We start from the raw sequence: 13490 nt of genomic DNA on the forward strand, positions 1-13490 counted from the left end.
TCACATTTCCTTGAATATTCTGGTTTTTTGTCCGCTCTTTTTGATGAAATGTTACTTGCTTATAAATTATTTCTGAATGAAAAACGAAGGGACTTAAACTGCTTAGTATTTACAGATGTAACTTTAATGTCGGTGATGTACATTAGATCAGAGTGACAAACTGCAGACTGAGTTACCAAGACTTGATTAGTTATGAATCCTTCATGAATGGAGGAGAATAAAATCAGACTTTACTTTGACTGCTTAGAATTCACACAGACCATTTCCGTGAGCATTATTAACCAATACAATCACCGTGATCTTTCAGTGGATTTTGGGATGGTGTTGTATTATGCTATTATCGTCAGGTGAATAAACACTCAGAGGATTTAAAGCTGGTGGTATCAGTACTGTTCTCCTTGAGGAGAGGAAGCAGAAGAAGAACCTGAACATTAGCTAACGGGTCTAAACTGACCAGTGGGGGGGGGGGGGCACTGCCTTATCACCACTTCAACCACTTCAGTCATTGTTTTCAATACGTGGTTTGGCCTGTTTGCACAGTCATAAAGACATTGGTATGGCAAGAGGAACACACTGATAATGTAAAATCAGTGATAATGTTGCCATTATGCATCTCACACCTTAATTAAGCCTTCAGTAATTGCATTTCAAACTGTCATAACACATCTATGAAACGTTAGTAAAAGGAGCATAATGGATGCATTGTAGTGATAAGTCAGACTCCAAACCACAAGCTGGGGTCAAGATGGACATTAAGGTAGATTATGTTTAATAAAATGCACAATTAAATGCTTTTAGGTGCCATTTACAGGCGATCGCCTTGACGACGCAGCGACCAATGGTTACAAACACCCGAATCAGCGAATAATTAATTACGGACGGTAAGTGTTTGAAATATTATCTGTTTGATGACCAAATCCTACTGTCAACAGAGTTTACGGGACGACGAGGAACAGAAGGAGAGGTGCATGGAGGAAGGCAGGGCGAATAGGATCGGGAAGATGGATGGATGGATGCAGGCTGGCGGGCCGACACAGAAACTCCTCAGACCTTACCGCCTACCGCCAATCCCCACGATGACCGAGTAGCAGACCAGCGTCAGAAAACAGGAGCCTACTCTGTGGACCCTGACGAGCCTGTGTGCTTAGGAAAGCACACCTCCCCCTGTGTAGTGTTGCTCTTTCTGCTTGATCTCACAGCCTAGCAACTATTGCTTGCTAAATCAATACAGCTAGGCGTAACGTTTCCTCTTTGGTGATCAGGGCGATCTTCATTCCGCGTGGCCCAAATGGCCCTATTCTCCATGGGCCAGGGTCAAACTCAGTGCACTGTGTAAGCCAGGCCATTTGGGACGTGGGCCCTGACTTCCCGTCTCTGATTTGTTTAGTGTGTGTGTGTGCTGGACGGGGCCCCTCCGGGACCTTCCTGCCATATTAGAGAGAAGAAATACGAGCGATTCCATTGTAATTATAAAAGTACTGCGGGCAGACACGCTGCTTCATAACTCATTCCTTCCACTTCATGTTTCATAACTGCTAGAGTATGGGATGAGGAGAAGGGGGGAGGGGAAAAAGAGAGAGAGCGCTAGATGGAAAGAGAGGCAGTGGGTTTGGGGAGAGAGAGCAACAGGGGTGGATTGGGTAGAAACATTGTTCCAGTTTCCCCTCTACATTTCTGTTGTGTATTAAAATATTAAATGTGCCATAAACCTGCAGCTGTAGTGGTGCTGTTGTCGACTGAGATCCCGTGCATCCCAAAGGGTACCCTGCTCCATGTGTAGTGTACTCCTTTGTCAAACACAGTGCATTGTGTAGGGAATATGGTTCCATTTAGGATGCCGGGAGTACGTGAGAAAAAAATTATTCAAAAAGGAACCATGACAACATGAAAATGATCAGGACATCTGTGTGTCTGTTTATTAACAGATAGACGGACAGACAGACAAACAGTCAGACTGGCAGACAGACAGACAGACAGACAGGCCAAACCTAAAGGTTGCTAGTTCGAATCCCAGAGGAGACATCAGACAGGTTTTATCCCCTTCTGTTTGAACTTTGGTTATGTTACACTCAAAAAGATGGCCTCTCTCAGACCACAAAGCTCACCTACAGATCGTCAAATACTTCAGGCTCTTGTCAGTCCCTCTCTCTGACTGAAGGGGATTTCCCCCCCATCCTTCCTTTCGTTTTTCCCTCTTTCTCTTACGGGTGATGCGATGTGCAAGTGTGCACAGAGAGAAAGTGCTGTGGAGCACCATCGCTAATCCCTTTTGCACTAGCCACCAACCCTGCCCGTTTAATGACCTCCACCCAACCCCGCCCTACTCCTCATGTAACACACTCCGTTTGACCAGGACCCCCAAAGCACTAGTCAGAAAATAGTGCGCTACACTTACACAGGCCGTTTATTCGCTGTTGTCTTTGCTCGTCGGTGTAGGCTGGTCATTAAAACGTCTTCCTGAGAATTTGTTGTATGTATTTATTGTGTTGACGGCTGGTTTCCAGAGTTTTACTGGGAGATTTCTTCCACGTTGATCTGAACTGTAGTTGCTAAACGCCAGGGATTCTTTAATTGCTCGTATCTCCATGTCAACTCTGAGGATTTTTGCATTTTATTAGCATCTCCATTGGCCACTTACCAAAGGGCAGCGTCTCCTCGTCCCGGGGCTCATGTAATGGTCGTGTACAGGTTTCCCAGCGCCTTGCTAAAGGGACCAACGATAGAAACGATTTTGTCAACAATATGAACCCAGCAACACCCCAGTTTCCAGATGCTTTTCTCCCTATTTTTCATCACCTTCGGAATTGATCCGGCAACTTTTGCGCTACGGGTTCATAACCTACAGTACACAATACTGTGATCAAAGAGGGAAAATGAGATGATGAAATGGGGACAGGCTGTTTCAGTAACTTATTGTCAGATTAGCATGTGACTGTGCCGACAAAGATATACTGTAGACGGGCTGTCAAATGTTCTCACTTTAATCTTCAACAAGATACTCATCTCATTGCTTTGTAGATTGTTGGAATATGAGAGAAAGAGAGATGGAGAGACTTGGGGCTCTGTGTGTATAGACAGACCCTGCCGAGCCCCAAGACGGCAACACAGACCCAAGGAAGTCATGAGAAAACGGAGGAGAGCCATTCACTGCCGTGACTGACACGCAAGAAAACCAAAAACATTGAGTCCGCATGGGCTCAGCGTGGCCTCCGTGTTACAGTATTTCTCAGGTGCTTATACACGGTTTCTGAAAGCATGGCATGTTTTCTGAAAACTCTAAACACAAATCCAAAATTGCCCGAATCTCTTGCAAAAGCAAACACTGTGTTCAAAACACTGTCTTCTCAAAATGAAATGTTGTCTTCCAATGACACACACACACACACACACACACACCATCAAATGAATACACATTTCTAATAACCATGGAACAATGAAAAACACTATGATGAATGGGAAACACTATTATGATAATCTTATCAGGAGGCCTTTTGTGTTATTATATGTATACATACTGTAGCCTGTTGTAAATTATTATGTTTTCTCAAATATAAAACACACAAATACAATAATCAGATGTTTTTTATTCTGAAATACTACATACATATCAGCAAACACAGTAGGATTTGTGAAGTTGTCTTCAAACAGAACAAACAATAGAGAAAATAAAATAAGCCTTCTTATACTGTAAAGAAAAAGACAATTTGGCTGCATCCTGCATTTTGCATCCATTGTTCTCCAACACAGCAGAGATCACCTTTGTCCTTTGATTGCTTAAGCTATGATTGCTAATTGAAAAGCAATAGGTGTTTGCCCATATGAGGAGTCATTGCGGTGATTGGTGGATTGAGTTTAGCATTCGGAATGGCAGTGTTTTCCACGAGAAAACGAAATTTACATCAGCGACAATTGGGCCAAATGTTGTGAATTGTGTGTTGTGTTTTGCAAAAAAGTGTGGTTTAGAACTGCAAAATTATTCAAAATCAGGAAATGTATTTGTGCCGAATGGTGTAAGATGGATGAGTATCAGGTTTGGGTCATTGTGTCTCTACTTCCAGTGTTAGCGTGTCAGCAATTGAGAAAAACGGTAATAAAGACCGCCAAGGGAGGACTTGGCTCTTGAGAATACAGCCAATTATATTACATTTTATTATCGTTTTCAAATATCCGCATGTAATTCTTTTTTTTTTTTTTATCATATCTCCTTTTCCATGGCAATGCAAATAAAGGATTCCTGTGTCCCTTAAACAGAAAACTGAGAGAGAGAATTTTTCTCTGACAGAGAGAAGAAATAGTATTCTACGTGAGAGAGAGACAGAGAGAGGGAGAAAATAGTATTGTAATGAGTGTAAAAGAGCCACTTAGATCTACATGTGTTGAGTCATGTCTCTGAACTGTGCCAGTAGAGGCACTAAGCTCCTAGCTGTGCTCGGCTCTGGGATAGCTCCTCCCTGCTCCTGGCTCCACCTCCTCCCAGCAGTGCACTCTTGGGCTATGTTGGCCGGGACACACCCACAGCCTGGGAACGAACTGGAAGATTCAGCCTTCCTGGGGGGGACGAGGGAGAGAGAGAGAGAGCAAAAAGGAGAGCGAGATAGAGCGAGCAAAAGGGAAAGAGAGAGTGAGAGAGAGGTTGAGAGAGAAAGGGAGGGGGGTAGGGGGGGAAGGAAGAGAAACGGAAGACATAGAGGTCCCTCCTACTGCCTGGGAAAAAGGAGGAGAGAACCAGGAGGAAGCGAAAAGGGGGAGGAACATAGCTGTGTCGGAGCCGAGCCCTCTACACTCCGCACAGAGTGGAAGAGACCGCAGCACACACACGCACGCACACACTCTGCTCTCAGTCTCAGAAACACACGCAGGAAGGCAGGCAGGGACGCTGTGGAACAAGACATCAGGGAAAGTGCTGAGAGAGAACACAGAGAGGAGGAGGCACCTCGCGGAAGCAAAAGGGATTTTAATCTTTGTCCGGATTGTATCTCGGGATCTCTGGATTGGCTGTTTCCACGCCTTGACAGGGGGAGTACCGCTGTGTCCTCGTTCTCCTCCTCTCGTTGACTCACTGGAGGAGAACATCGCAGGAGTGGTCTAGTTCTGGTGCCAGGCACCCCTCTGTTCTCTCTTCCTCTCTCTCCATCTCCTGTCTGTCCGCCCGCGTCGCTGCAGAGAGTCTGTCCGTGGGGACGCAAGTGTCTGGCCAGGATAGCAGCTAGCCTCCGGCAGGATCCGACACAGTGAGATCTAGAGAGCCACGGAGGGAGGAGACGACCCAGAGGAAAGTCAGGGCAAGAGAGCCAGAGAGAGTGACCCGGCTTTTTTAGAGTAGTGAGAGCTCCTCTTCTTTGTCCTTCCTCTTCCTCTCATCCCTTCTTCCTCTGTCCCTCTCTTAAACTCCAGCTTTCTGGATCACCCTCTACTCCTCAAACATCATTCTTTTAATCTCCTCCTATCTCCCCTACCCCCTTTCCTCGCTCCTCTCTTCCTCCCCGGGACACTGGGGCTCCCGCTGAGCAGACAGACAGAACCCCTCCATCGCATTCCTTTCCTCATCCATCCATCCATCTTTTCCGTCTCTGTGCGAGGACAAGACCTTGCCTCCGGCCCCCCGTGAGAGGAACCAGAGGTCCAGGCCAAGAGGGAGTAACTGTGTTACTGTAACCCAGCCAGAGAGTCCGTCTCCCGCTACGTGTGAAGGATTCCAGCTACATGGGCAAACGTTTGGAACAGCCACAGATGTACCCCCAGTACACCTACTACTATCCCCACTACATCCATACTAAGGTAGGATGTCAGCTCTGTCAGCCCGCGTTCGTCTCACCACTCTTGCTTCACCGCCAATGGATTCCTCCTTTATTAATTACCGGGTCCATGTTGTTTTCCCTTCTAAACGTCCACTGCATGCCGGCTTCCTGCTTTGTTAACGGGCCCATGTACGTCCCATTGATCCCAGAGTAGACCCGTCGTCTGCGGGGAGGGTCCAGATGTCTGTCCGGTACTGCCGTGTGTCTGGGGGTTTCTTCAGATTCAGTTTAATAAAAGAAAAATTGGGGGGGGGGGGGGGGGGGGGGGGGGGGGGGCGTCCGCAGAATTTGGAGAATCAAATATAATCTTAAGGCCTCCGTTGAACTGAGAATGAAGTTGTGGTACTAAGGATCAGAAGTCCAAGTGTCATTCAGCCTCTCGTTCAGGAAACAGGCTCCCTCAAGGTCTTCCACGCGACTGTCCCAGTTGGTGTCGGGTACCATCCCGGGTGGTGTTGTGTACTCTCCCGGGTGGTGTTGTGTACTCTCCTGGGTGACGTAGGGTACTGTCCTGGGTGACATAGGGTACTGTCCTGGGTGACGTAGGGTACTGTCCTGGGTGACGTAGGGTACTGTCCTGGGTGACGTAGGGTACTGTCCTGGGTTATGTAGGGTACTGTCCTGGGTGACATAGGGTACTGTCCTGGGTTATGTAGGGTACTGTCCTGGGTTATGTTGTGTACTGTCCTGGGTTATGTAGGGTACTGTCCTGGGTGATGTAGGGTACTGTCCTGGGTGATGTAGGGTACTGTCCTGGGTTATGTTGTGTACTGTCCTGGGTTATGTTGTGTACTGTCCTGGGTTATGTTGTGTACTGTCCTGGGTTATGTTGTGTACTGTCCTGGGTTATGTTGGGTACTGTCCTGGGTTATGTTGTGTACTGTCCTGGGTTATGTTGGGTACTGTCCTGGGTTATGTTGTGTACTGTCCTGGGTTATGTTGTGTACTGTCCTGGGTGATGTAGGGTACTGTCCTGGGTTATGTTGTGTACTGTCCTGGGTTATGTTTGGTACTGTCCTGGGTTATGTTGGGTAGGAGTAGTGGCTTGACTGAGACTCTTTTTTCTTTCTTACACACACTCCTCTCAAATTGTCCTAGCCATAGAGAATTTTGTAATGGTGTAATGTGTGTGTGTTTGTGTGTGTGTGTGTGTGTGTGTGTGTGAGCAGGAGACAGTGTTTTCATTGGATACTTCAAGCAAAAAGTTGACAGGTCTGTTACATGCAGTAAACACGGGGGAGGGAGAGAAACAGGGGAAAGGTGAGGAAGAGAGAGAGTGAGAGCAAGAGAGCGACAGAGGGAAAGATAAAAAGATAGAGAGCACCTGAGAGATACGTAGAGAGAGAGATACGTAAAGAGAGAGATACATAGAGAGAGAGATACATAGAGAGAGAGATACATAGAGAGAAATGTAGAGAGAGAGATACATAGAGAGAAATGTAGAGAAAGAGATACGTAGAGAGAGAGATACGTAGAGAGAGAGATACATAGAGAGAGAGATACATAGAGAGAAACGTAGAGAGAGAGATACGTAGAGAGAGAGATACATAGAGAGAAACGTAGAGATAAACGTAGAGAGAGAGATACGTAGAGAGAGAGATACGTAGAGAGAGAGATACATAGGGAGAGAGATACGTAGAGAGAGAGTGGGGGGAACTGGGTGGGCTAGCGGGCTGACAGGGTGGATAATTCAGTTAGCTGATTGTCTGTTTGATTGACTGGGAGACTGGATGGGAAGGAGACATGGGATCTGAATGAAGAGGCCTCCATCAGCGGACCACACTGAAGTAGGGCCTCCCCTTCATGTGTGTAGAGCTGGCTGTCAGTCAGTTCGGTGGCGGGTACATCCACAGGGCTCTGACAACGATCTGATGTGAAGAGGTCGGGAATGTGTTGGGCCAAAAGACCGCTTAGTTGGGAAAAAGATCTGAATTGGTCTGTGTGAACCCAGCTGTGGTGCTCCGCTCTGTAGGCTCTCTGGGTCTCCCCCATCCTTTGCCTTCTCTTTTTCTCTTGTCAGCTCAGAGCTCTCCCTCCCTCCACCTTCCCTCCCTCCATCTTCCCTCCCTCCCTCCCTCCACCTTCCCTCTCTCCCTCCCTCCCTCCCTCCCTCCCTCCATCTTCCCTCCCTCCCTCCCTCCATCTTCCCTCCCTCCATCTTCCCTCCCTCCCTCCATCTTCCCTTCCTCCCTCCCCCTTCCCTCCCTCCCTCCCTCCCTCCATCTTCCCTCCCTCCCTCCCTCCATCTTCCCTCCCTCCCTCCACCTTCCCTCTCTCCCTCCCTCCCTCCCTCCATCTTCCCTCCCTCCCTCCATCTTCCCTCCCTCCCTCCCTCCATCTTCCCTCCCTCCCTCCCTCCATCTTCCCTCCCTCTCTCCCTCCCTCCCTCCCTCCATCTTCCCTCCCTCCCTCCCTCCACCTTCCCTCCCTCCCTCCCTCCCTCCCTCCATCTTCCCTCCCTCCATCTTCCCTCCCTCCCTCCCTCCATCTTACCTCCCTCCCTCCCCCTTCCCTCCCTCCATCTTCCCTCCCTCTCTCCCTCCCTCCCTCCATCTTCCCTCCCTCCCTCCATCTTCCCTCCCTCCATCTTACCTCCCTCCCTCCCTCCCCCTTCCCTCCCTCCCTCCATCTTCCCTCCCTCCCTGTCAAGGTCGTATCAAATTGGATCCCACATTTCCTCAGTGTTTTCTTGCCTCGCCCCAGGCACTGTTCTCTCTCTACTTTCTCTCAATCTCTCCCTCTTTCTGCCCCCCCTTCCTCTCTTGACTTCTTTCTCTTTCTCTCCCTTTCTTCTCTCCTTCTTCATCCCGATCTCTCTCTCAATCTCCCTCATTCCTTCACCCTCTCATCTCCCTCTCTCCCTCCCTCTCTCCCTGTCTCTCATTTGGCAATTGACCCTGTTGGTCTCTGCAATGCCACCTCATCCCCTATTAAGTGCCCTATTTTGTTGAGGGCCGGATGGTAACAGGGGCCATGTGGGACTCATCTCATGGAGGGCCCACAGCAGAGCTGCCTGTCTGTCCAGAATCCAGACTGCAGGCCGACTGATTGAACCGTGGACAATGCTACGGAGAACGACGTGAAGTCACAGTTACTCCATGTGTAGTTTGTGTGTGTATTTTCATTTGTGACCGTATGAGTTGCTGAGCGTGTGTGTGTGTGTGTGTGTGTGTGTGTGTGTGCGAGCATGCGTGCGTGCTGTCTCAGAGTCTGATTGGACTTGTAAGTGGTATCTTGTTAATCTTCATTTCGAGCTCCCAGAACGGTGGCAGCCCTTCCGGTGGAATCAATCATGTGTGTGTGTGTTTTGTGTGTGTGTGTGATGGAACAGCTGACACCCTGCTGCGGTCCGTTCAGCATGTTAACCAGAGCATGCAATCATCAAAGCTTTACAACAGCACTGTTTAAACAACCTTTCTCACTCGCGCACACACACACACACACGCACACACACATACAAACACTTACACATACACACATGCACTCAGTCTGTTAACCTACGGAGAATTAGCTAGAGCATGAAGATGTTCTTTGCAGCCCTAGATCCTGTGTGTCATATAATCATTCTGAAACTAGGTGGGTTTGTGTGGAAGAGGTCTGTTTTAATGTGTTTTAATGCTGGGGCTCTCAGCAGAAAACTGTCAATATTAGACGTTTGTCCAGGTGGGTAAAGCATTAGTTAAACAGCCACTAGAGGCAATGATGAGCACTGTTACATTTAGGTAGATGAAAAAGCGGGTTGCTGAAGTGTTGTGGGCAGTAATGGTGGAGGACTCCAAAGTTGTGAACTGAAATGAAGGGTAAGACAAAGATTTTAATTTACATGTTTGTTTTAACAACAGATTTAACACCATATTTAACACCAAATTAAAGTGAGTCAACCTCTCTCAAACTTAAAGTTTTAATATCACTTTCAATTTTTAAGTCATGGAGTCCTTCTGTCCTTGACTTCTCCTAAATAAATGAATGTTACATGTCATATTTCACCACTACAATGTGTTATCAGCAGTTTTAAAGAACTTTCTTTTCCTGAGGCGTCAGAAAATGACCTTTCAAATCCTCTTACAGAATCACATGCAGATAATACTCTTGAATCTCTATATTGTATCAGAAAGAACAGATTCTGAGGTTTCCACCAAAACAGTAACCATTGCAAAATGACTAAAAATAAAAGAGATGAGCTCTATTTCAATATTGGCCTTTACCAAATATTAAGCCTTATCTGAACCACTCGGAATGAAAACATGACTTTAACCTAGTCTCAAGCTGACGTGAGACTGTAAAAAAAACTTTTGGAGTTTAGGAGTTTGGTTGGAGATCCTCTATGCAAAACACTGATCTATGGTGTCACACTTCCATTACGAGGCATCCCTGTAGTCAGGGATGAGAGAGAACCAAACTGTGTGTGTTTAAAGATGAAGAGTTTCAGTTACTCGGAGGAGGTCAGCTTTTGTTCTGCAGAAATAACACCCAGTTGTCTGTTTAAATCTCTCCTTCTCTTTCTCTCTCTCTCTCAGCATGACTGGCTGTTTATTGGCCTTAAGTACATTGTATGTATTCAATTAAAATGTTGAATGCTTGAAAAATCTTTGATAAAAATAAAATGAATTGTTTATGTATAAGGTTTATAATTTGGGATTATTGTTCTGAAATGGGTGGTGTATTTGCCCTGACTGTTTGTTATTTACTGAGTCTACTAAGCTAATGTGCAGTAGACATGTTTTGAGGTTAAGGATGAGTATATGAAAACAAAAAATGCCTAAACAACACAATTCCACAACAAGAAATGTCTATCCTCTCACTAGATTCAAATCCTCAATCGTCAGACCAAGTCGGTTGCGTAAAAGCCCACCCAAAATCCCAGAGCCCATTGCCCAAGCCAACAGTCATTTTATTTAACTGTGAATGTGTTCATAACTGCCCCTGGCGGCCGGTTTCCAATGGTAGGGAAATTACACTTCTTATATGTTGATACTGAATGTAATCGTGAGCCATTAAGGACCAACAGCACTGGGATATGTTGATATTGAACATAGTACCAGTGCTGATTTGTTCATACTGAATGTAATCACTGTTTAATTACATGTTTACGTAGTTCCGGCAATTCTGTGTTGCTACAGGACATTGACCTTTTTCTTTTCAGCAACTCCAGTGTTGCAAAGGCTTCATGTTTAGGTACAAAGTCCTGCTAGACCACAAATCTTCTACCAAGTTCCAGGTCTCTTTCAGTCGTCAGCAGTTTCATTCAGGATTTCTCTGTATATTGCAGTATCCATTTTTCCCTCAAGCCTCACAAGCTTTCCATGTCCTGACGCAGAGAAGCAACCCCATAGCATGATGGTTCCACCACCATGCTGCACAGTTGGGATGGTGTTCTCAAGATGATGTATGGTATTAGGCTTGCCCCAAACACTGAGCTTAGCATTAAGGCCAAAAAGGTCTATATCTGTCAGACCACAGAATGCCTTCTGGCAAACGCTAACCGAGATATGATCTGAGTTTGTTTTCGACAATGACTTTCTTTTTTCCCCATAAAGGCCAGTTTGTTGAATCACCCAGGCCACTGTTGCAGTATGGAAGACTGTAATTCTCTCAGAGTTGCCTCAGGCCTCTTGGTTTTCTCGCTGACTAGTGCCCTTCTCGCCCGGTTACTGAGTTTTTGAGCACGGCCTTTTCAAGACAGATTCACAGTTTTCTCTCCATTGCTTCATAATATAGAGAGAACTTCACACTTTACTTTGCTTCAGGGGATATTCAGTGCATTGGAAATTCTTATATCATATTCCGGATTCTGTGCTTTTGAAGAACACGCTTTGAATGTTCCTTCATCTTCATGATGTATTTTTTGTTATGAATTATGCTGACCAATTGTGGGGCCTCCCAGAGACAGGTTTATTTGACCTGAAATCATGTGAAAGACCTTGACTCCACAAAGGCGGACTCTATTGAAGACGGTTGCGCCTCAGCTCATTTAAGGCGTTTAAGAGCAAAAGTAATCCATTATTTTCTATTTTTTTCTTAAAACAATTTGCAGATTTTATTTTTCACTTTAATATAGGGAGTTTTTTGTGTTGATCAGCCACCAGAACTTTACTTTATATGCATATTGTAACTTAATAAAACGTAATAAAACATGAAAAGGTACCTATTTTGGCTTAACGGATGGAAGCAAAATCTTCAAGAAATTGGTTTTGAAGTCCATTCCCTAAAAAAAAGAACCCCATTTCAAATAGATCAGGTTGACCAGGACCCAAATGGCCCATTTGGCTACAGTATGAAGCGGGTCATTATGTAGGGAATAGGGTGGTATTTAGGACACAGTTCAATACAATTAAAGAGCCTGTGATAATTTCCAAGCCATCGTTAACTCATGACAGAGACCAGTTCTTTAATGTACACCGACATAATGGTGGTGTGTTTATGAGAATTAGTTTAATCAGGAACCACGGTGTGTTTAAATGAAAGCAGTGACACATACACTTTGACAGCTGAAGTGGGCATCATGTCCCCCCGTATTAGGTCTTCACATTCAATGATTCGCTCTTGTGTGCTCTTAAATGAAGGGGGGGGGGGGGTAGGGAGGTACAGAGAGCGAGTACACAACAACTCTCTCTCTCTCACACACACACACACACACACACACACACAAACATAGACACTCTAACACACACCCTCTCTCTCTGAAACAAACACCCTCTCTCTCTTTCTCTCACACGCAGGCATATACACACACCAGATTTGCATTCAATGTGAGGACCGGAAAATGTGTACTCTCAACAAAACTATTTTTGGCATGTGTGTGTGTGTTTGTGTGTGAGGAGGGTGTGTGTGTATGTGTGTTTGTGTGTGAGGGTGTGTGTGTGTGCGAGAGAGTGTGTGTGTGTGAGAGAGAGTGTGTGTGTGAGAGAGCTTGTGTATGGCCCATAACCGTAAATGTAACCCTACCTCTAACTCTAACCCTAACTGCCAACCTAACTTTTATGCCTAAACTTAACCCTTAAACTAACCGAAAATGTCCTCACCTAAAAAATTTTAAACTAAAACTGGTCATCACTTTGATGAAGTACACACACACTCTCTCTCTCTCTCTCTCTCTCTCACACACACACACACACGCACACACACACACACACACACACACTGGCTTGGCCTTGCCCCGTATTGTCATTCAATACCTCTGTCTGTCTATTTCTTTCTCATTCTCTCTCTCTTTCTTTCTCTCTCATTCTCCAGATGTTTCCTTCCTTCCTGATTTGTTTTTTCATTGAGTAACATAACTCTCTTTCGAGTTGTAATCTGTGACGGTTGTATGATTCAGTTTTACAAGCCTAAGGTTTGTTAGACTCCAGAGATCAAACCAAAGGCTAGGTCCTTTCTGAACAGGCTAGTATAAAATGTAGCCAAGTAATGGACTATGAAGTGTTGTCTTTTTAATTTTTCACAACTGCTAACACATATTCTTGATTGTTTCTTGAATGAAAAATTTGCAAAATGCTCCAAGACAATCAAAACATTAAATACATGAGAAAAAGTCAAGCATTTGCATCAAAAGATATAACTTGTCATCTCATGAATCAAACAATCATTGCACCATGGCTGAAAAAGTACCATCATTACCACCTAGCATGGTTAAAACTCCTATGTGTATGGGCTGTTTGTTGATATCAAAGACAAGTAAAAAAAATATTTTTA

General features: G+C 45.5%; 2 protein-coding genes across 11 annotated transcripts in view; both read left to right on the forward strand.

The window, feature by feature from the left end:
* Positions 1-3544, forward strand: part of LOC105023494 (zinc finger CW-type PWWP domain protein 2) — a 50059-nt gene extending 46515 nt beyond the window's left edge. For all 4 annotated transcript variants that reach the window (XM_020054603.2, XM_020054600.2, XM_020054601.2 and 1 more), the window contains exon 8: positions 933-3544. The gene's annotated coding sequence lies outside the window, so the exon portion shown is untranslated. The remainder of the gene's footprint in view (positions 1-932) is intronic.
* A 1069-nt stretch (positions 3545-4613) lies between these two features.
* LOC105023490 (RNA-binding motif, single-stranded-interacting protein 3) overlaps positions 4614-13490 on the forward strand; it is a 121968-nt gene continuing 113091 nt past the window's right edge. For 2 of the 7 annotated variants that reach the window (XM_020054901.3, XM_010892730.5), the window contains exon 1: positions 4624-5778. In XM_020054901.3, coding sequence (XP_019910460.2) covers positions 5704-5778 — 75 coding nt within the window. In that variant the 5' untranslated portion in view covers positions 4624-5703. Of the gene's footprint in view, positions 5779-13490 lie in introns of all 7 variants that reach the window. The other 5 variants (XM_020054900.3, XM_010892728.5, XM_034297674.1 and 2 more) reach the window with 4 other exon arrangements.

Source organism: Esox lucius, chromosome 16, assembly GCF_011004845.1.
Source record: "Esox lucius isolate fEsoLuc1 chromosome 16, fEsoLuc1.pri, whole genome shotgun sequence".
NCBI lineage: Eukaryota > Metazoa > Chordata > Actinopteri > Esociformes > Esocidae > Esox > Esox lucius.